General features: G+C 42.6%; 1 protein-coding gene across 1 annotated transcript in view; it reads right to left on the reverse strand.

The window, feature by feature from the left end:
* Nucleotides 1-14686, reverse strand: part of LOC121554962 (collagen alpha-2(V) chain-like) — a 79181-nt gene extending 64495 nt beyond the window's left edge. Inside the window, exon 1 of the mRNA XM_041868699.1 lies at nt 14449-14686. Within this exon, the coding sequence (XP_041724633.1) occupies nt 14449-14539 (91 nt within the window). The 5' untranslated portion in view covers nt 14540-14686. The remainder of the gene's footprint in view (nt 1-14448) is intronic.
* Nucleotides 14687-15776: the final 1090 nt, after the last annotated feature.

Here is a 15776-nt window from a genome sequence, read left to right on the forward strand (position 1 = left end):
CATTAAAACAACAACATTTTCTCTCAGCCTCATGGCACAATGTGCAGAATAGCATAAGATTAGCTATAAAACAGATATAAAACGTCCACCAAGAATTACCCAGGTTCAAACAGGCAGCATGCTAAACTGCATGCACAGCTAATTGGCCAGTGTTGATTTTTCAGTGTAACATTTCTAGTGAAATTAACACTCATTGGTGTAAAATAACTCCCAGTGTTGGTTTTAATAACCAGAGTTATTGTTTTACACTTTAGAAAGTAAAACAGTCCCATCAAAACAATTCCCATCATTATCATATTCCCCAGCATGCTCTACTGCATTTTTTTGGTGGGGGGATATCTGCATTTTTGAATGTACATTGATTGATTGATTGATTAATCTTATGCTACACAAAGATAAATAACATAAATTTTTCTAAACTAATCCAATCAGTTAGTTAAATGTATTGTGCCCATTACTGAAATAGTTGTTCCAGTTTAAATGGTTTAGGTCTTCATATCAACTTTCCTGACCCTGTCAGTCATACTGAATGCAGGTTACAGGTGAATAAAACTTCAGACTGTTGGATATGCTAACTCTGGCTGGATTCCAATAGGAATTATACAGCACGTTGCATGTTTACTAACACCACTGTGTTAGGGTAAATTTAGGCTATCAAAGTAAGGCCTGATGATATACACTGCTCAAAAAAAAAAGGGAACACTTAAACAACACAATGTAACTCCAAGTCAATCACACTTCTGTGAAATCAAACTGTCCACTTAGGAAGCAACATTGATTGACAATAAATTGCACATGCTGTTGTGCAAATGGAATAGACAACAGGTGGAAATTATAGGCAATTAGCAAGACACCCCCAATAAAGAAGTGGTTCTGCAGGTGGTGACCACAGACCACTTCTCAGTTCCTATGCTTCCTGGCTGATGTTTTGGTCACTTTTGAATGCTGGCGGTGCTTTCACTCTAGTGGTAGCATGAGACGGAGTCTACAACCAACACAAATGGCTCAGGTAGTGCAGCTCGTCCAGGATGGCACATCAATGCGAGCTGTGGCAAGAAGGTTTGCTGTGTCTGTCAGCGTAGTGTCCAGAGCATGGAGGCGCTACCAGGAGACAGGCCAGTACATCAGGAGATGTGGAGAAGGCCGTAGGAGGGCAACAACCCAGCAGCAGGACCGCTACCTCCGCCTTTGTGCAAGGAGGAGCAGGAGGAGCACTGCCAGAGCCCTGCAAAATGACCTCCAGCAGGCCACAAATGTGCATGTGTCTGCTCAAACGGTCAGAAACAGACTCCATGAGGGTGGTATGAGGGCCCGGCGTCCACAGGTGGGAGTTGTGCTTACAGCCCAACACCGTGCAGGAAGTTTGGCATTTGCCAGAGAACATCAAGATTGGCAAATTCGCCATTGGCGCCCTGTGCTCTTCACAGATGAAAGCAGGTTCACACTGAGCACATGTGACAGACGTGACAGTGTCTGGAGACGCCCTGGAGAACGTTCTGCTGCCTGCAACATCCTCCAGCATGACCGGTTTGGCGGTGGGGTGGCATTTCTTTGGGGGGCCAGGGGCTCGCCAGAGGTAGCCTGACTGCCATTAGGTACCGAGATGAGATCCTCAGACCCCTTGTGAGACCATATGCTGGTGCGGTTGGCCCTGGGTTCCTCCTAATGCAAGACAATGCTAGACCTCATGTGGCTGGAGTGTGTCAGCAGTTCCCGCCCGTTCCCCAGACCTGAATCCAATTGAGCACATCTGGGACATCATGTCTCGCTCCATCCACCAACGCCACGTTGCACCACAGACTGTCCAGGAGTTGGCGGATGCTTTAGTCCAGGTCTGGGAGGAGATCCCTCAGGAGACCATCCGCCACCTCATCAGGAGCATGCCCAGGCGTTGTAGGGAGGTCATACAGGCACGTGGAGGCCACACACACTACTGAGCCTCATTTTGACTTGTTTTAAGGACATTACATCAAAGTTGGATCAGCCTGTAGTATGGTTTTCCACTTTAATTTTGAGGGTGACTCCAAATCCAGACCTCCATGGGTTGATACATTTGATTTCCATTGATAATTTTTGTGTGATTTTGTTGTCAGCACATTCAACGATGTAAAGAAAAAAGTATTTAATAAGATTATTTCATTCATTCAGATCTAGGATGTGTTGTTTAAGTGTTCCCTTTATTTTTTTGAGCAATGTATGTCTCATCATAGAGTTACAGTTTAATGATAGCATTTGCCTAGGAACTCACTTGGTGAAAGCCACAGGCCTTTAAAAGGAAATAATTCCATAACCATTTCTCTGTCACTAACAGTCATGGGTGGTAACTCTACAATTCGCTCGAAAAGAAAAGGCACCCTAGAAAATATGCAAATTCGGTTTTACACCATAGTGTTAAAACTACATCCCCCAAAAATACTGTTATAGAGGTTCATTTATAATAATAATAATAATAATAATAATAATAATATAATAATAATAATAATAATATGCCATTTAGCAGACGCTTTTATCCAAAGCGACTTACAGTCATACGTGCATACATTTGTTTGTTTATGGGTGGTCCCGGGGATCGAACCCACTACCTTGGCATTACAAGCGCCATGCTCTACCAGCTGAGCTACAGAGGACCACGCCCATTTCCCAACACCCTGAGGGTTACAACTGACAACACTGAAAAGTGTCATTAGTATATGGATTTACACTGTAAGAAATAACATTTATTTAACAATATGAGTGTTAAGAGCACAACACTGCTTAGTGTTGATTTCAAATATGAACACTGCTAAAATGTACATTTTACAACACCTAGACCAATATAAACACTAAGAAAGTGTTGATTTCAAAGGAGCTACATGTAGAATTTTTGCATTGTAATTTCAGAAAATGTCCATAATATATCTCCAGTAATAGTGGAGTGATAGTGTTTCACAAATCAAATCAAATCAAATATTATTTGTCACATACATGTGTTTAGCAGATGTTATTGCGGGTGTAGCGAAATGCTTGTGCTTCTAGCTCCGACAGTGCAGTAATGTCTAACAAGTAATTTCTAACAATTTCACAACATATACCCTATACACACAAATCTAGTAAGGAATGGAATTTAAGAATATATACATATATGTACAAGCAATGACAGAGCAGCATGGACTAGGATACAGTAGAATATTATAGAATAGAGTACAGTATATACATATGAGATGAGTAGTGCAAGATATGTAAACATTATTAAAGTGACTAGTGTCCGGCGCGGCTCACTCTTGGATAGCGTCCTACCTGACCGGTCGCTCCTACCAAGTGGCGTGGCGAGAATCTGTCTCCGCACCACGTGCTCTCACCACTGGTGTCCCCCAGGGCTAAGTTCTAGGCCCTCTCCTATTCTCGCAATACACCAAGTCACTTGGCTCTGTCATATCCTCACATGGCCTCTCCTATCATTGCTACGCAGACGACACACAACTAATCTTCTCCTTTCCCCCTTCTGATAACAAGGTGGCGAATCGCATCTCTGCATGTCTGGCAGACATATCAGTGTGGATGACGGATCACCACCTCAAGCTGAACCTCGGCAAGACGGAGCTGCTCTTCCTCCCGGGGAAGGACTGCCCGTTCCATGATCTCGCCATCACGGTTGACTACTCCGTTGTGTCCTCCTCCCAGAGTGCGAAGAGCCTTGGCGTGACCCTGGACAACACCCTGTCATTCTCCGCTAACATCAAGGCGGTGACCCGATCCTGTAGGTTCATGCTCTTCAACATTCAGAGAGTACGACCCTGCCTTACACAGGAAGCGGCACAGGTCCTAATCCAGGCACTTGTCATCTCCCGTCTGGATTACTGCAACTCGCTGTTGGCTGGGCTCCCTGCCTGTGCCATTAAAACCCTACAACTCATCCAGAATGCCGCAGCCCGTCTGGTGTTCAACCTTCCCAAGTTCTCTCACGTCACCCCGCTCCTCCGCAAACTCCACTGGCTTCCAGTTGAAGCTCGCATCTGCTACAAGACCATGGTGCTTGCCTACGGAGCTGTGAGGGGAACGGCACCTCCGTACCTTCAGGCTCTGATCAGTCCCTACACCCAAACGAGGGCATTGCGTTCATCCACCTCTGGCCTGCTGGCCCCCCTACCTCTGCGGAAGCACAGTTCCCGCTCAGCCCAGTCAAAACTGTTCGCTGCTCTGGCACCCCAATGGTTGACAAGCTCCCTCACGACGCCAGGACAGCGGAGTCACTCACCACCTTCCGGAGTCACTTGAAACCCCAACTCTTTAAGGAATACCTGGGATAGGATAAAGTAATCCTTCTACCCCCCCTTACCCCAAAAAAAAAAGACAAAAAATAATAATAAAAAAAAACATTTTGTAAAGTGGTTATCCCACTGGCTATAAGGTGAATGCACCAATTTGTAAGTCGCTCTGGATAAGAGCGTCTGCTAAATGACATAAATGTAAATGTTCCATTTCTTAAAGTGGCCAGTGATTTCAATAGGCAGCAGCAGCCTCTAATGTGCTAGTGATGGCTATTTAACAGTCTGATGGCCTTGAGATAGAAGCTGTTTTTCATTCTCTCGGTCCCAGCTTTGATGCATCTGTACTGACCTCACCTTCTGGATGATAGCGGGGTGAACAGGCAGTGGCTCGTGTGGTTGATGTCCTTGATAATCTTTTTGGCCTTCCTGTGACATCGGGTGCTGTAGGTGTCTTGGAGGGCAGGTAGTTTGCCCCCAGTAATGCGTTCAGCAGACCACACACCCCTCTGGAGAGCCCTGCGTTTGCGGGCGGTGCAGTTGCCGTACCAGGCGGTCATACAGCCCGACAGGATGCTCTCAATTGTGCATCTGTAAAAGTTTGTGAGGGTTTTAGGTGCCAAGCCAAATTTCTTCAGCCTCCTGAGGTTGAAGAGGCTCTGTTGCACCTTCTTCCCCACACTGTCTGCATGGGTGGACCATTTCAGTTTGTCAATGATGTGTATGCCAAGGAACTTGAAGCTTTCCACCTTCTCCACTGCGATCCCGTCGATGTGGATAGGGGGGTGCACCCTCTGTTGTTTCCTGAAGTCCACGATCATCTCCTTTGTTTTGTTGACATTGAGTGAGAGGTTATTTTCCTGGCACCACACTCCCAGAACCCTCACCTCCTCCCTGTAGGCAGTCTCGTCATTGTTGATAATCAAGCCTACTACTGTTGTGTCGTCTGCAAACTTGATGATTGAGTTGGAGGCGTGCTTGGCCACGCAGTCATGGGTGAACAGGGAGTACAGGAGGGGGCTGACCATGCACCCTTGTGGGGCCCCAGTGTTGAGGATCAGCGAAGTGGAGATGTTGTTTCCTACCTCCACCACCAGGGGACAGCCTGTCAGGAAGTCCAGGACCCGGTTGCACAGGGCGGGGTTCAGACCCAGGGCCTCGAGCTTAATGATGAGCTTGGATGGTACTATGGTGTTGAGTGCTGAGCTAGAGTCAATGAACAGCATTCTTACATAGGTATTCCTCTTGTCCAGATGGGATAAGGCAGTGTGCAGTGTGATGGCGATTGCATCATCTGTGGATCTATTGGGGCGGTAAGCAAATTGAAATGGATCTAGGGTGACAGGTAAGGTAGAGGTGATATAATCATTGACTAGTCTCTCAAAGCACTTCATGATGGCAGAGGTCATTGCTAAGGGGCGATAGTCATTTAGTTCAGTTACCTTTGCTTTCTTGGGTACAGAAACAATGGTGGCCATCTTGAAGCATGTGGAAACAGCAGACTGGGAAAGGGAGAGATTGAATATGTCGGTAAACACACCAGCCAGCTGGTCTGCGCATGCTCTGAGGACCCGGCTAGGGATGCCGTCTGGGCCGGCAGCCTTGCAGGGGTTAACATGCTTAAATGTCTTACTCACATCGGCCACGGAGAAGGAGAGGCCACAGTCCTTGGTAGTGGGCCACGTCAGTGGCACTGTGTTATCCTCAAAGCGGGCATAGAAGGTGTTTAGCTTGTCTGGAAGCGAGACGTCGGTGTCGGCGACGTGGCTGGTTTTCCTTTTGCAGTCCGTGATTGCCTGTAGACCCTGCCACATACGTCTCGTGTCTGAGCTGTTGAATTGCGACTCCACTTTGTCTCTATACTGATGTTTTGCCAGTTCAATTGCCTTGCGGAGTGAGTAGCTACACTGTTTGTATTCTGCCATATTCCCAGTCACCTTGCCATGGTTAAATGCAGTGGTTCGCGCTTTCAGTTTTACGCAAATGCTGCCATCTATCCAGATTTCCCGAAAGGAGGGTGGGGGAGAGCCTTATAACCATCCCGGAAGTTCGAATAGCAATGGTCGAGGATTTTAGCAGCGCGAGTACAACAGTTGATAAGTTGATAGAACTTCGGCAGCCTAGTCCTCAAATTTGCTTTGTTAAACTCCCTACAATAAATGCAGCCTCAGGATATGTGGTTTCCAGTTTGCATAAAGTACAGTGAAGTTCTTTGAGGGCCGTTGTGGTCTCGGCTTGAGGGGGGATATACACGGCCGTGACTATAACCGAAGAAAATAATCTTGGGAGATAATACAGTCAGGCATTTGATTGTGAGAATATCCCCAGAGAGCCATGTTTCTGTGAAACAAAGTACGTTACAGGCCTTGATGTCTCTCTGGAAATAAATCCTTGCCCGGAGCTCGTCGAGCTTGTTAACCAGAGACTGAACATTAGCGAGTAGTATGTTTGGAAGCGGTGGGTGGTGTGCGCGCCTCCTGAGTCAAACCAGCAGGCCGCTCCGAGTGCCTCTCCTCTGCCAGCGATGTTTTGGGTCAACCGCTGGAGTCAGTTCAATTGCCCTGGGGAGAGCAAACAAAGGATCTGCTTTGGGAAAGTCGTATTCCTGGTCGTAATGCTGGTGAGTTACCGCCGCTCTGATATCCAATAGTTTTTCCCGGCTGTATGTAATGATACAAAACACTTTCTGAGCTAATAATGTAAAAAATAATACATAAAAAAACAAAATATCACAAAGTTTCCTAAGAGCTAGTCGCGAGGCCGCATCCTCGTCGGCGCTAGGTACCATGGATAACTTTTCACAAATAAAAATACTTTGGGCCAATACAAAATCGTAATCTAAAATGCAGATTTCTGTTTCACAACAAAAACAGACCGGCTTCTGTTGTCAAGAAGGGAAAACTGCACCTTCCCTCTCTTACATTTGCATCACTATAAGGCGTGGTCATCTACTCCTCGAGCACAACTAACAATGGCAGACTGGGGCAAGCGAATAGAGAATGATAGAGGCCTCTAGTGGCCAAAAGGCTCCCACCATTTTAATGTAGTCAACTGGGTGGAATCTCACATTTTAGATTTTACATTTGTCATTTAGCAGACGCTCTTATCCAGAGCGACTTACAGTTAGTGAGTGCATAAATTTTTTATACTGGCCCCTCCATTGGCTGATCCCTCCTGGTGACCCTGTTGGAGTCATGTCCAACTGGGTCATCAGGAGGGATCAGCCAATCGTGAAGTAGAAAATGGACTACTTTAAAATGGAGATAACCTCAATGGCGCTGCCCATGGTGTCACAGATGCTATAATGGCACAGATACAAAGTTAAGTCCTCTATCTATCTCTATGGGCTAGCGGCCAATGTAGAAGTAATTTCCTGGTAGCTAAAATTCTACACTCTTCGCTCAATTTCAGTTTATTTGAGAAAACAAGCACTGAATAGTGTAGGGAATCATTATACCATCTAAATCGCTGTGAAATATATTTTCAATAACCAGTGGTGTAAAGTACTTAAGTAGGACTTTAAAGTATTTTTACTTAAGTCTTTTTTTGGTATCTGTACTTTACTTTTTATATTTTGTGTAACTTTTATTCAATTACATTCCTAAAGAAAATTATGTACTTTCTACTCCATACATTTTCCCTGACACCCAAAAGTACTCTTTACATTTTGAATGCTTAGCAGGGCAGGAAACTGGTTCAATTCACGCACTTATCAAGAGAACATCCCTGGAACAACAGACAGACAACCTACCAGAAACTCGGCAGTCAGTAGTAGTATATTAGACACAGAACATTTGGAATCCAAGGCTTGACTCAATGCCAAGGAATTCTCTGAACATATGTGTTCCAAATCACCCGAAACATCCATTTGGCAAATCTGTTCTGGTTATTGACCAGGAACTCTAGAATCATGCAACTTGTATCAGCAAAAATGAAAATACGAAGCAGACCTTACTCTTTGGTCCTTTAAAACCCTGTTATATGTAACATGTTGTTCGCTATAGCTTGGAAAATAAATACATGTGACTCTAGATGAAAACATAATGATGTTTGTTTCCAACATTAGGGCTGTTTTCCTAAATTTGGTTAAATCCTCTTCATGTTTTGCTTCTTTGCCACGATACTAATGAGTATTGCGATACTGGTATTGTCCCGGCCCTAATTCTGTTATCTATATAGCTCTGTGGGTCTCAAAGTCATGCAAACAGAGTTTACATTTGATGTCCACATTAGCAAATTAGCCAGCATAATAGTGCTTCAGTGAAAATTATTCAAATAATTCAAGAATCTCAACTACTCATGGAAGGGTCATATATTTGCCATCCTAACTGACAACATTGGAACCTTTTTCACTTGAGCCATGTAAACTTTCACCTGTGAACTTTTACCTGTGATAAAACTAGATCATGCCCTACATAGGCAAGAAAACAGACGCACAACTGGCATCCTATTTAAATAGTTGAATGGAGTTGTTAAGGCCAATAAAATGAATACTCAAATATTGAGCAAACATTGGGGACAAGCTGAGTTTAAAAGGAGCTAACACATATCGGACTGTCTGACTTCCATTCGACTTCCATTCCTTTATTCATTGGTCATATACTGTATCATGTACCTGACTGAGCCACTAGATGTTCTTCTGGGTATGTTCTCTGCAGAGGCTGGTGGGAGGAGCTATAGGAGGACGTCCTACTCTAGCTCCTTCCACCAGCCTCCTTTGCTGCTCTGCTACCAGACTATTCTGGGCTTTTGCTGAGTCCTTGCTCTGGCGACACACTAGAGGACAGCCACCAGTGTCGACACATGAGAAGAAGACCATGCACATGGAAGGAACCTACCTCTAACCCCAGTCAGCTGTCAATTAAGCTTCCTACACAACAAGAGCATGGAACCTAAACATGACCACCATGACCATTGCCACCCACTAGTCTTTGCAGGCAGCAACCATAGACCTTAACCACAGAATCAAGCCTATAATTAGGTTTGTGCAGGCCACATGTACTCAAACATCGGGCAGCACATGGCCCACAGAAGGCACAGTACAGACAACCACCTATAGGAAACCACTTCTGACATCATACAATCAGTATCTATCGTGTATAATTTAATATCAACAAGGTTTAATAATTGCACTGATCAATTCAGGAAATTATTTGTTTAGTTGTGCTGCAGACCTGGGTTTAAATAGTGTCAAAAATATTTGACTTCTGCCTGAGTGCCAGATGGGCACTTTTGGGACTATTCCATTTGTTCCATTATGCCAGGCAAGCTCAACCAAGCACAGCTAAACAAATACCGTTTGAACCCAGGTATGTAGTGATGACTCATGACCTGGGTCTCACGCATTGAACAGGCATTGGCAGAACCTCCCCATAATGTGACATAACATATCATGAAATCAGAGGATCTAAACCAATTACGCCAGTCTTTGAAATGGTCACCAGGGGACAGATAGAGAACACGCTCGGTGGAAGAGAACAGTATATTTAAGACTGCCAACCTCCAGTGGATCAACTCCAGAGGGCAGACGCCCCTCCTGATCTCCTCAGAAAAATACAACCAGCTGTATAAACATTCAAAACCTGCAAAGGCAACTCAAAACGACAGATGCACACCATTTGCCAATCTGAGTTTGTGTTCTTGAACGAAGCAGGTGCTAACAGACCATCTCATCTGGACAGGTTGTTGAATAGATCACAGAGCCGATTGAGAACGAAGTGCCATTCAGATCTGACGCAACATGTGAAACATTGCATGCCTTCAAAATGGATGATGTTTCACTTTAAAACAATGGAGGCTTGGGGGCTGGAAAGAGGAGGGGGGCTCCCTCCCTCAAGAAATGAACCCACATACCCACATTTTCCACATCCCCCAGGCCCCAAGCCATACCCTGACACACCACATCTTACATCAGCTCTAGAACTTCCTCCCCCAGCCTCCCTCCCTCCTTTCAGCCAAAGCTTGTTTTAATACTTTCCAAATACTGCCAAAGCAACTGTTTTAACATCTGGAAATCATCCCCTCCATTCCACCGTTTGCTGACTGCCGTCATTTGGTTTATAAGTAGTGGCCTCTTGGGCACGAGCTTCATTAAAAATCTATATGCTCCGTCAGTCTGTGGTACCACTTAGTCATCCAGGTTCAATGCCGTGGGCTATCATGCCGGGCAGTTTATAAAACATGGATATCTGGCACTCTGGTTGAGATATAACCCGACACAATGTACAATCTGGATTTATTTGAGTCCAACATGAAGAAAAGAGGCATGTAATCAACTCATATGATGAAAATGCAGCACATGGTTCTAATCAGTGCCGTGTCTGGTGGACCTGGTTGAATTCACGTTTGGACATTTCGCGTTTGCTGAGAAAACAGCCCATTTGTAGCAATGTAACTGATGTGGTAACAACACCTGGAACCAATTTGAGAGTCAAAGTGACCTCATAATGTATAGGTTTGTTGATTCAGAATACCAGCTTTGTTTGCCTGTTGCACATTACCCGCAGAGAGTGAGAGTGAGAGTGAGAGTGAGAGTGAGAGAGAGAGAGAGAGAGAGAGAGAGAGAGAGAGAGAGAGAGAGAGAGAGAGTTCTCAGTCTCTTTGGCATTTGTCCTAAATAAATACCAAAAAGTTAATTTAAAAAAAGAACTAAATCTAATATAAACACATTTATAAGTAAGTAAAAATAAGAAATGTTCCACAAGGGTTAAAATGGTCTAATGTAAAAACTGAAGTCCCTTTGATGTACAGTGGTAAGTGGCCATCTTTGAAAATGTTTTGCAGGCGTATCAGTCTGCCCTTTGGGAGTGGGAGTGTTCACACACTAACATATTTTTTGAATGGTTTCTCACACAGCTATACTGTTGGGCACGAACTGCTGCTTTTGGTTACTTGGGACAGTGATCCATTGCAAGTTCTATCTTAATGTTCACAAACTTGCATGTTACAGCTTGCACACTACATACTCAGAAAAAGACTTACAGAACATCTTGTATTGTACCAGTAAAGATCTACCTATGTCAGAGGAATGATGGTGTGTTTTGTTTGCATGTGTGTACCAAGTTTAGACCACTAGTTTGTCACAAGACTATCAAGAGTTTGAGATCCTTCAGCAAGCAAACTTCCAACAAGTGCATACACATACAGTATGACATTAATCTAAAACTGTAAAACTCCACTTAACATTTGGATTTCAAACATTTTCTCTAAACATGTTTCCAGCATTCAAAGGTTCATCTTGAACTCTCCCAAATTCCTTCTAAGTCTCTCCCTCCTCTCAGAAATCTAGCCAGTTTAGATTTTAAAAAAAACTTTAATACCCTCCACCATCTTTTTCTTCTTCTTCATGGTTACAGTCTTTTTTTCCAGAACAGATAAATATTACTGTTGTATTCCAACTTCTCTGAGACAGAATGTTTGTTTGCAATTACTCACTTTCATCAACATTCAACCGCGCTCAATTTTAAGTTGCCATTTTCTCCATATAAAAATCGAAATTAAACCCAGTTACACTGATTATTATAGATGAGGGCATATATGCTTACTATGCTGAAAACAGATCGTTGAATGTTCTACAATGCATTTACACTTTTCACAAAGAGCCTTTTAAATGTCAAAAGAACACATTGAATCATTGGGTGTGTCTAGAGTTTTCCTCAGTAACACCTCAACCTATTCAGCAGCTCATCTCTGTCACCACATTACATACTTTACTTTTCATAAAATGTTTATATAATTGCAATACACAGATCTTAATTTGAGCCAGTTTCACACAGCAGGAAAGAAATCCTGCAGCAACAGGAAATGTGAATTGTTATGTGGATTATAATTAATTGACATGTTTTGTAGGGGTTGATACATTTTTTGTTAGGGCAAATCAAGTCTGACATTTTAAAGTGGAAATTACAAACTTTAGAAGCCTTTTTAAACCTTGAATACACTACAAGTTTTCATTTCCTGCCGTGCAGGAAAATTTCTGCAACAACAGGATGATCAAATTAAGATACAGCATCTATAGTCTGGTTCTGTTTGATGGGTTCTTGAAATGACAACGTTCTAAATACAGGGATTTGTTGCTGACGTTCTAAAGACTCATAAACACTTTGGAAAATAGGATGGCTATGCCTTCCTGCTCACAATGATGTAAAGTGGCTTAAACTGTACTCCATTTAATACTGACCAACTCTCTATACTTAACATAGCCATTTAATAATAGCTGTATACTAAAACATCCCTCAAAAGCAGTTGGCTCCTTTTTCACTTAGTTGCAAGAATTTGAGTCAACTTTCAGCTGCTTTGACAGGAATTATTTTTTAATGGTCTTCTCCCTGGGCTGACATAATTTGTCAATGTTCTGTGGGAACATGAGTTCAAGTCCTCAGTGCCTCGTTACATATGGACAAATATGGAAACCCTGGCCTCCACCGAGAGCAGAGAGCAGAGAGGAAAACAATAGACCCTCCGGGACTAGTGCTCTGAAATCAAATAAAATGTGAGGAACATAACTTTCCTCTGAGGAGGAGTCATCACCAGTCGTCCATTTTGAAGAGGCATTAGGTCAGAGGCCCTACTTAAATATGCCGCGTTTCAAGAGTATTGGATTAATTTTCTTCTCTTGTCAGACTTCATAGTTGGCCATGTATTCCTATAATAGCTAAAGTAATAAATACTATGGAAGAGATGGCTCTATAGCAACAGTATTGTCATAATGGTAATTAACTCAACATAAAATGTGCCGACATGTTGAGCATCATTACCCTTCATACAAGCGCAGATGTAAAACAGGCGTTTTCAAGTTCCTGTTCATTCCACCACAAGGTGGCTCCCTTTCTAGGTAACACTAATGTCATGTTTTGGGTGCCTGACACATTCAAGAACGGATATGAAGTAAGAATTACTTCTTCTTTTTTTCAACAAATATATACAGTATCTATAGGTACTTGGAAAACAAACTCCAATTGAGCCTTTAGCTACAAGTCAAACATATTGATTTGACAGCTGACTGAAATTAGGGGCCACTCAAGGGCCACAAAGGCACTTTTCAGTAGCCTGCTTTATGGTTTTCCCCTCATGACATCATACATAAAACAATATTCCATGACATCATAGCATTTAAAAAGTACTGAAAAAACATAACGTCACTTAACAATAACACTCAGCTCTGGGTTTTTAAGTGCTGGGTCACTAGTCTGTAGGCTACCTATAGAGAGCTCCAATGACTCTACATTACAATGCAAGCTGTGTTCTCTCCGAGGCGCATGGTGTTGAAATAGTCTCGGCAGATGTAGAATACAGAGAAAAAAATCTGGTTGTTGGTAACACTTAATGAACAAGAGAGGTAAGGAATAAAGTTAGTCCTCAGGCACATATTTTCTCTCTCAGGGCTTTCTTCTGACACCTATTAACATGCAACATCACTGGCAATCACTGACATACTGTATGTCCATACAGGACAGTACAGTATCTGACTGAGAGCTAATTTGCCCTTTTAAAATAATCCACACCATAGTTACTCTCATCCAAAGCTGGAATGATTTTTTTAGATCCTGCCGGCTAAGGTCTGTCCCAATCATCCTTCACAGAAATGTATCTTACATGTTCCATGCCGTCACTGTGTCCTCAGCTGCTATCCATTAGAATAGAAAAAAGAAAAACCCCAAACAAGGTAATGGTGAAAATCAAGTTATTATGGCAACTTAATTTTTTTAATCACTTTGAAATTATTCTGTATAATAAAAATAACATTACAAATGAAATAAATTATTATAATTATTATTTATGTTTTATGTTTTTATTATTTAATTGTTATCTGTATTTCCAGCACTCTTTCTCTTATTAGCAGAACACACTCCAGAACTACCTTAACATCCAACAATTTCAACCAAATGATGCTCTTCACAGATAAATGTTCAAATTCATCAACAGAAAAATCATGTCAAGTCCTAATCCCCTGTAGCTCAGTTGGTAGAGCATGGCACTTGCAACGCCAGGGTTGTGGGTTCGTTTCCCACGGGGGGCCAGTATAAAAATGTATGCACTCATGCACTTTAAGTCGCTCTGGATAAGAGCGTCTGCTAAATTACTAAAAAGTTATCTAACAAGCTCATGTTAAAAGTTCAACTCAGTGTGGAACCAGCAGCCACACTCTTAATGCTATACAAATCAGCAATTAAGTGTTAAAATAAACAAGCAGTGAGGTACTTACCACTGTTTCCATCCTGGCATTTCACAAACAAAACCTGAGCCACAGAGACAACCAGAAAAAGGCAAATCCTTGAATGCATGAAGCTCATCATGTCTATAAGAAAGACATGGGCTCTCCTTGTGCACAAAGCAGGAGAAAAGAGATGAGAAATGCCCAGGTTACCACTGCACCATGTAGCCAGAGAACACTTCCAACAAGCAGTGAGCAAGGCAGACCCAACCCAGACTGCACGAGTGCTTTTTTTTTGGGGTAGTTACAGCTTTAAATGAGAAGATTGCTGGCAACCCTAATTTTCCTCCCCCTTTTGTTAGCCCTCTCTCATAACCATCCAATCACAGGCATTTGTGGCTATGTGAAAACTACACTCTTGCTCACAAGTTCCCATCTTTCTAATGATTCTTGTGTGTTACTTTTTGGTCTCAGCCTAAAACAACCAGATCAGAATTAGAGCAAAAATGAGAACAAACGGATATGAAAAGCTTTGTTTGTTTAAAACTGTCACTGATTTGCTCTTCCCCACCCCCTCCCTGGAGTGGTTGCTAAGCAGGACTGTTAAAGTGCTGTTTTATTGTCTTCAAGGCACCAAACTTAGCAGGGGCTGAAAGGTGTGTTATATTAGAAGAATAAGAATAGAGTTCATGGCACATTATCATTGTCGAAAGGTGATGGGAAATTTGAACAGATGGTACAAATGCTGATGTGGTTGTAGGTGTGAGTGATTTTTCTAGAATTCTGGGCAGATTAATAAACTTGTTTGTTTCTCCCTTTGAGTAGAAAATAAACAGTTGTCAATGAATTCAACTTCTTTTTTTCTTTATTAGGATGATTGAGTTCATACTCTGAAATACGACAAAAACCTTTGGAAGTACTATTACGGTGGAGGGATGAAATGTCAGTGGACCAAATGGGAAGTTAGGGATGGTAAAGGTGGCCATATTGGTAAGACCGGCCAGGTTGAAAGGTTAGCCAGGACTCCATGGTTAACACCCCTGTGACAAGGGCCATGGGATCTTTCACAACCGAGAGTCTGGATATTGGTGTACGTTCCATCAGAAGGACTAATGTAGAGTTATCTCATAGGCACATACTAATAATGTTAAAATTATTAACCAAAAATGTATTTTTATCTGATAAAAAAATATATATATACAGTGGGGAGAACAAGTATTTGATACACTGCCAATTTTGCAGGTTTTCCTACTTACAAAGCATGTAGAGGTCTGTAATTTTTATCATAGGTACACTTCAACTGTGAGAGACGGAATCTAAAACAAAAATCCAGAAAATCACATTGTATGGTTTTTAAGTAATTAATTTGCATTTTATTG

This window comes from Coregonus clupeaformis, chromosome 4 (genome assembly GCF_020615455.1).
Source record: "Coregonus clupeaformis isolate EN_2021a chromosome 4, ASM2061545v1, whole genome shotgun sequence".
NCBI lineage: Eukaryota > Metazoa > Chordata > Actinopteri > Salmoniformes > Salmonidae > Coregonus > Coregonus clupeaformis.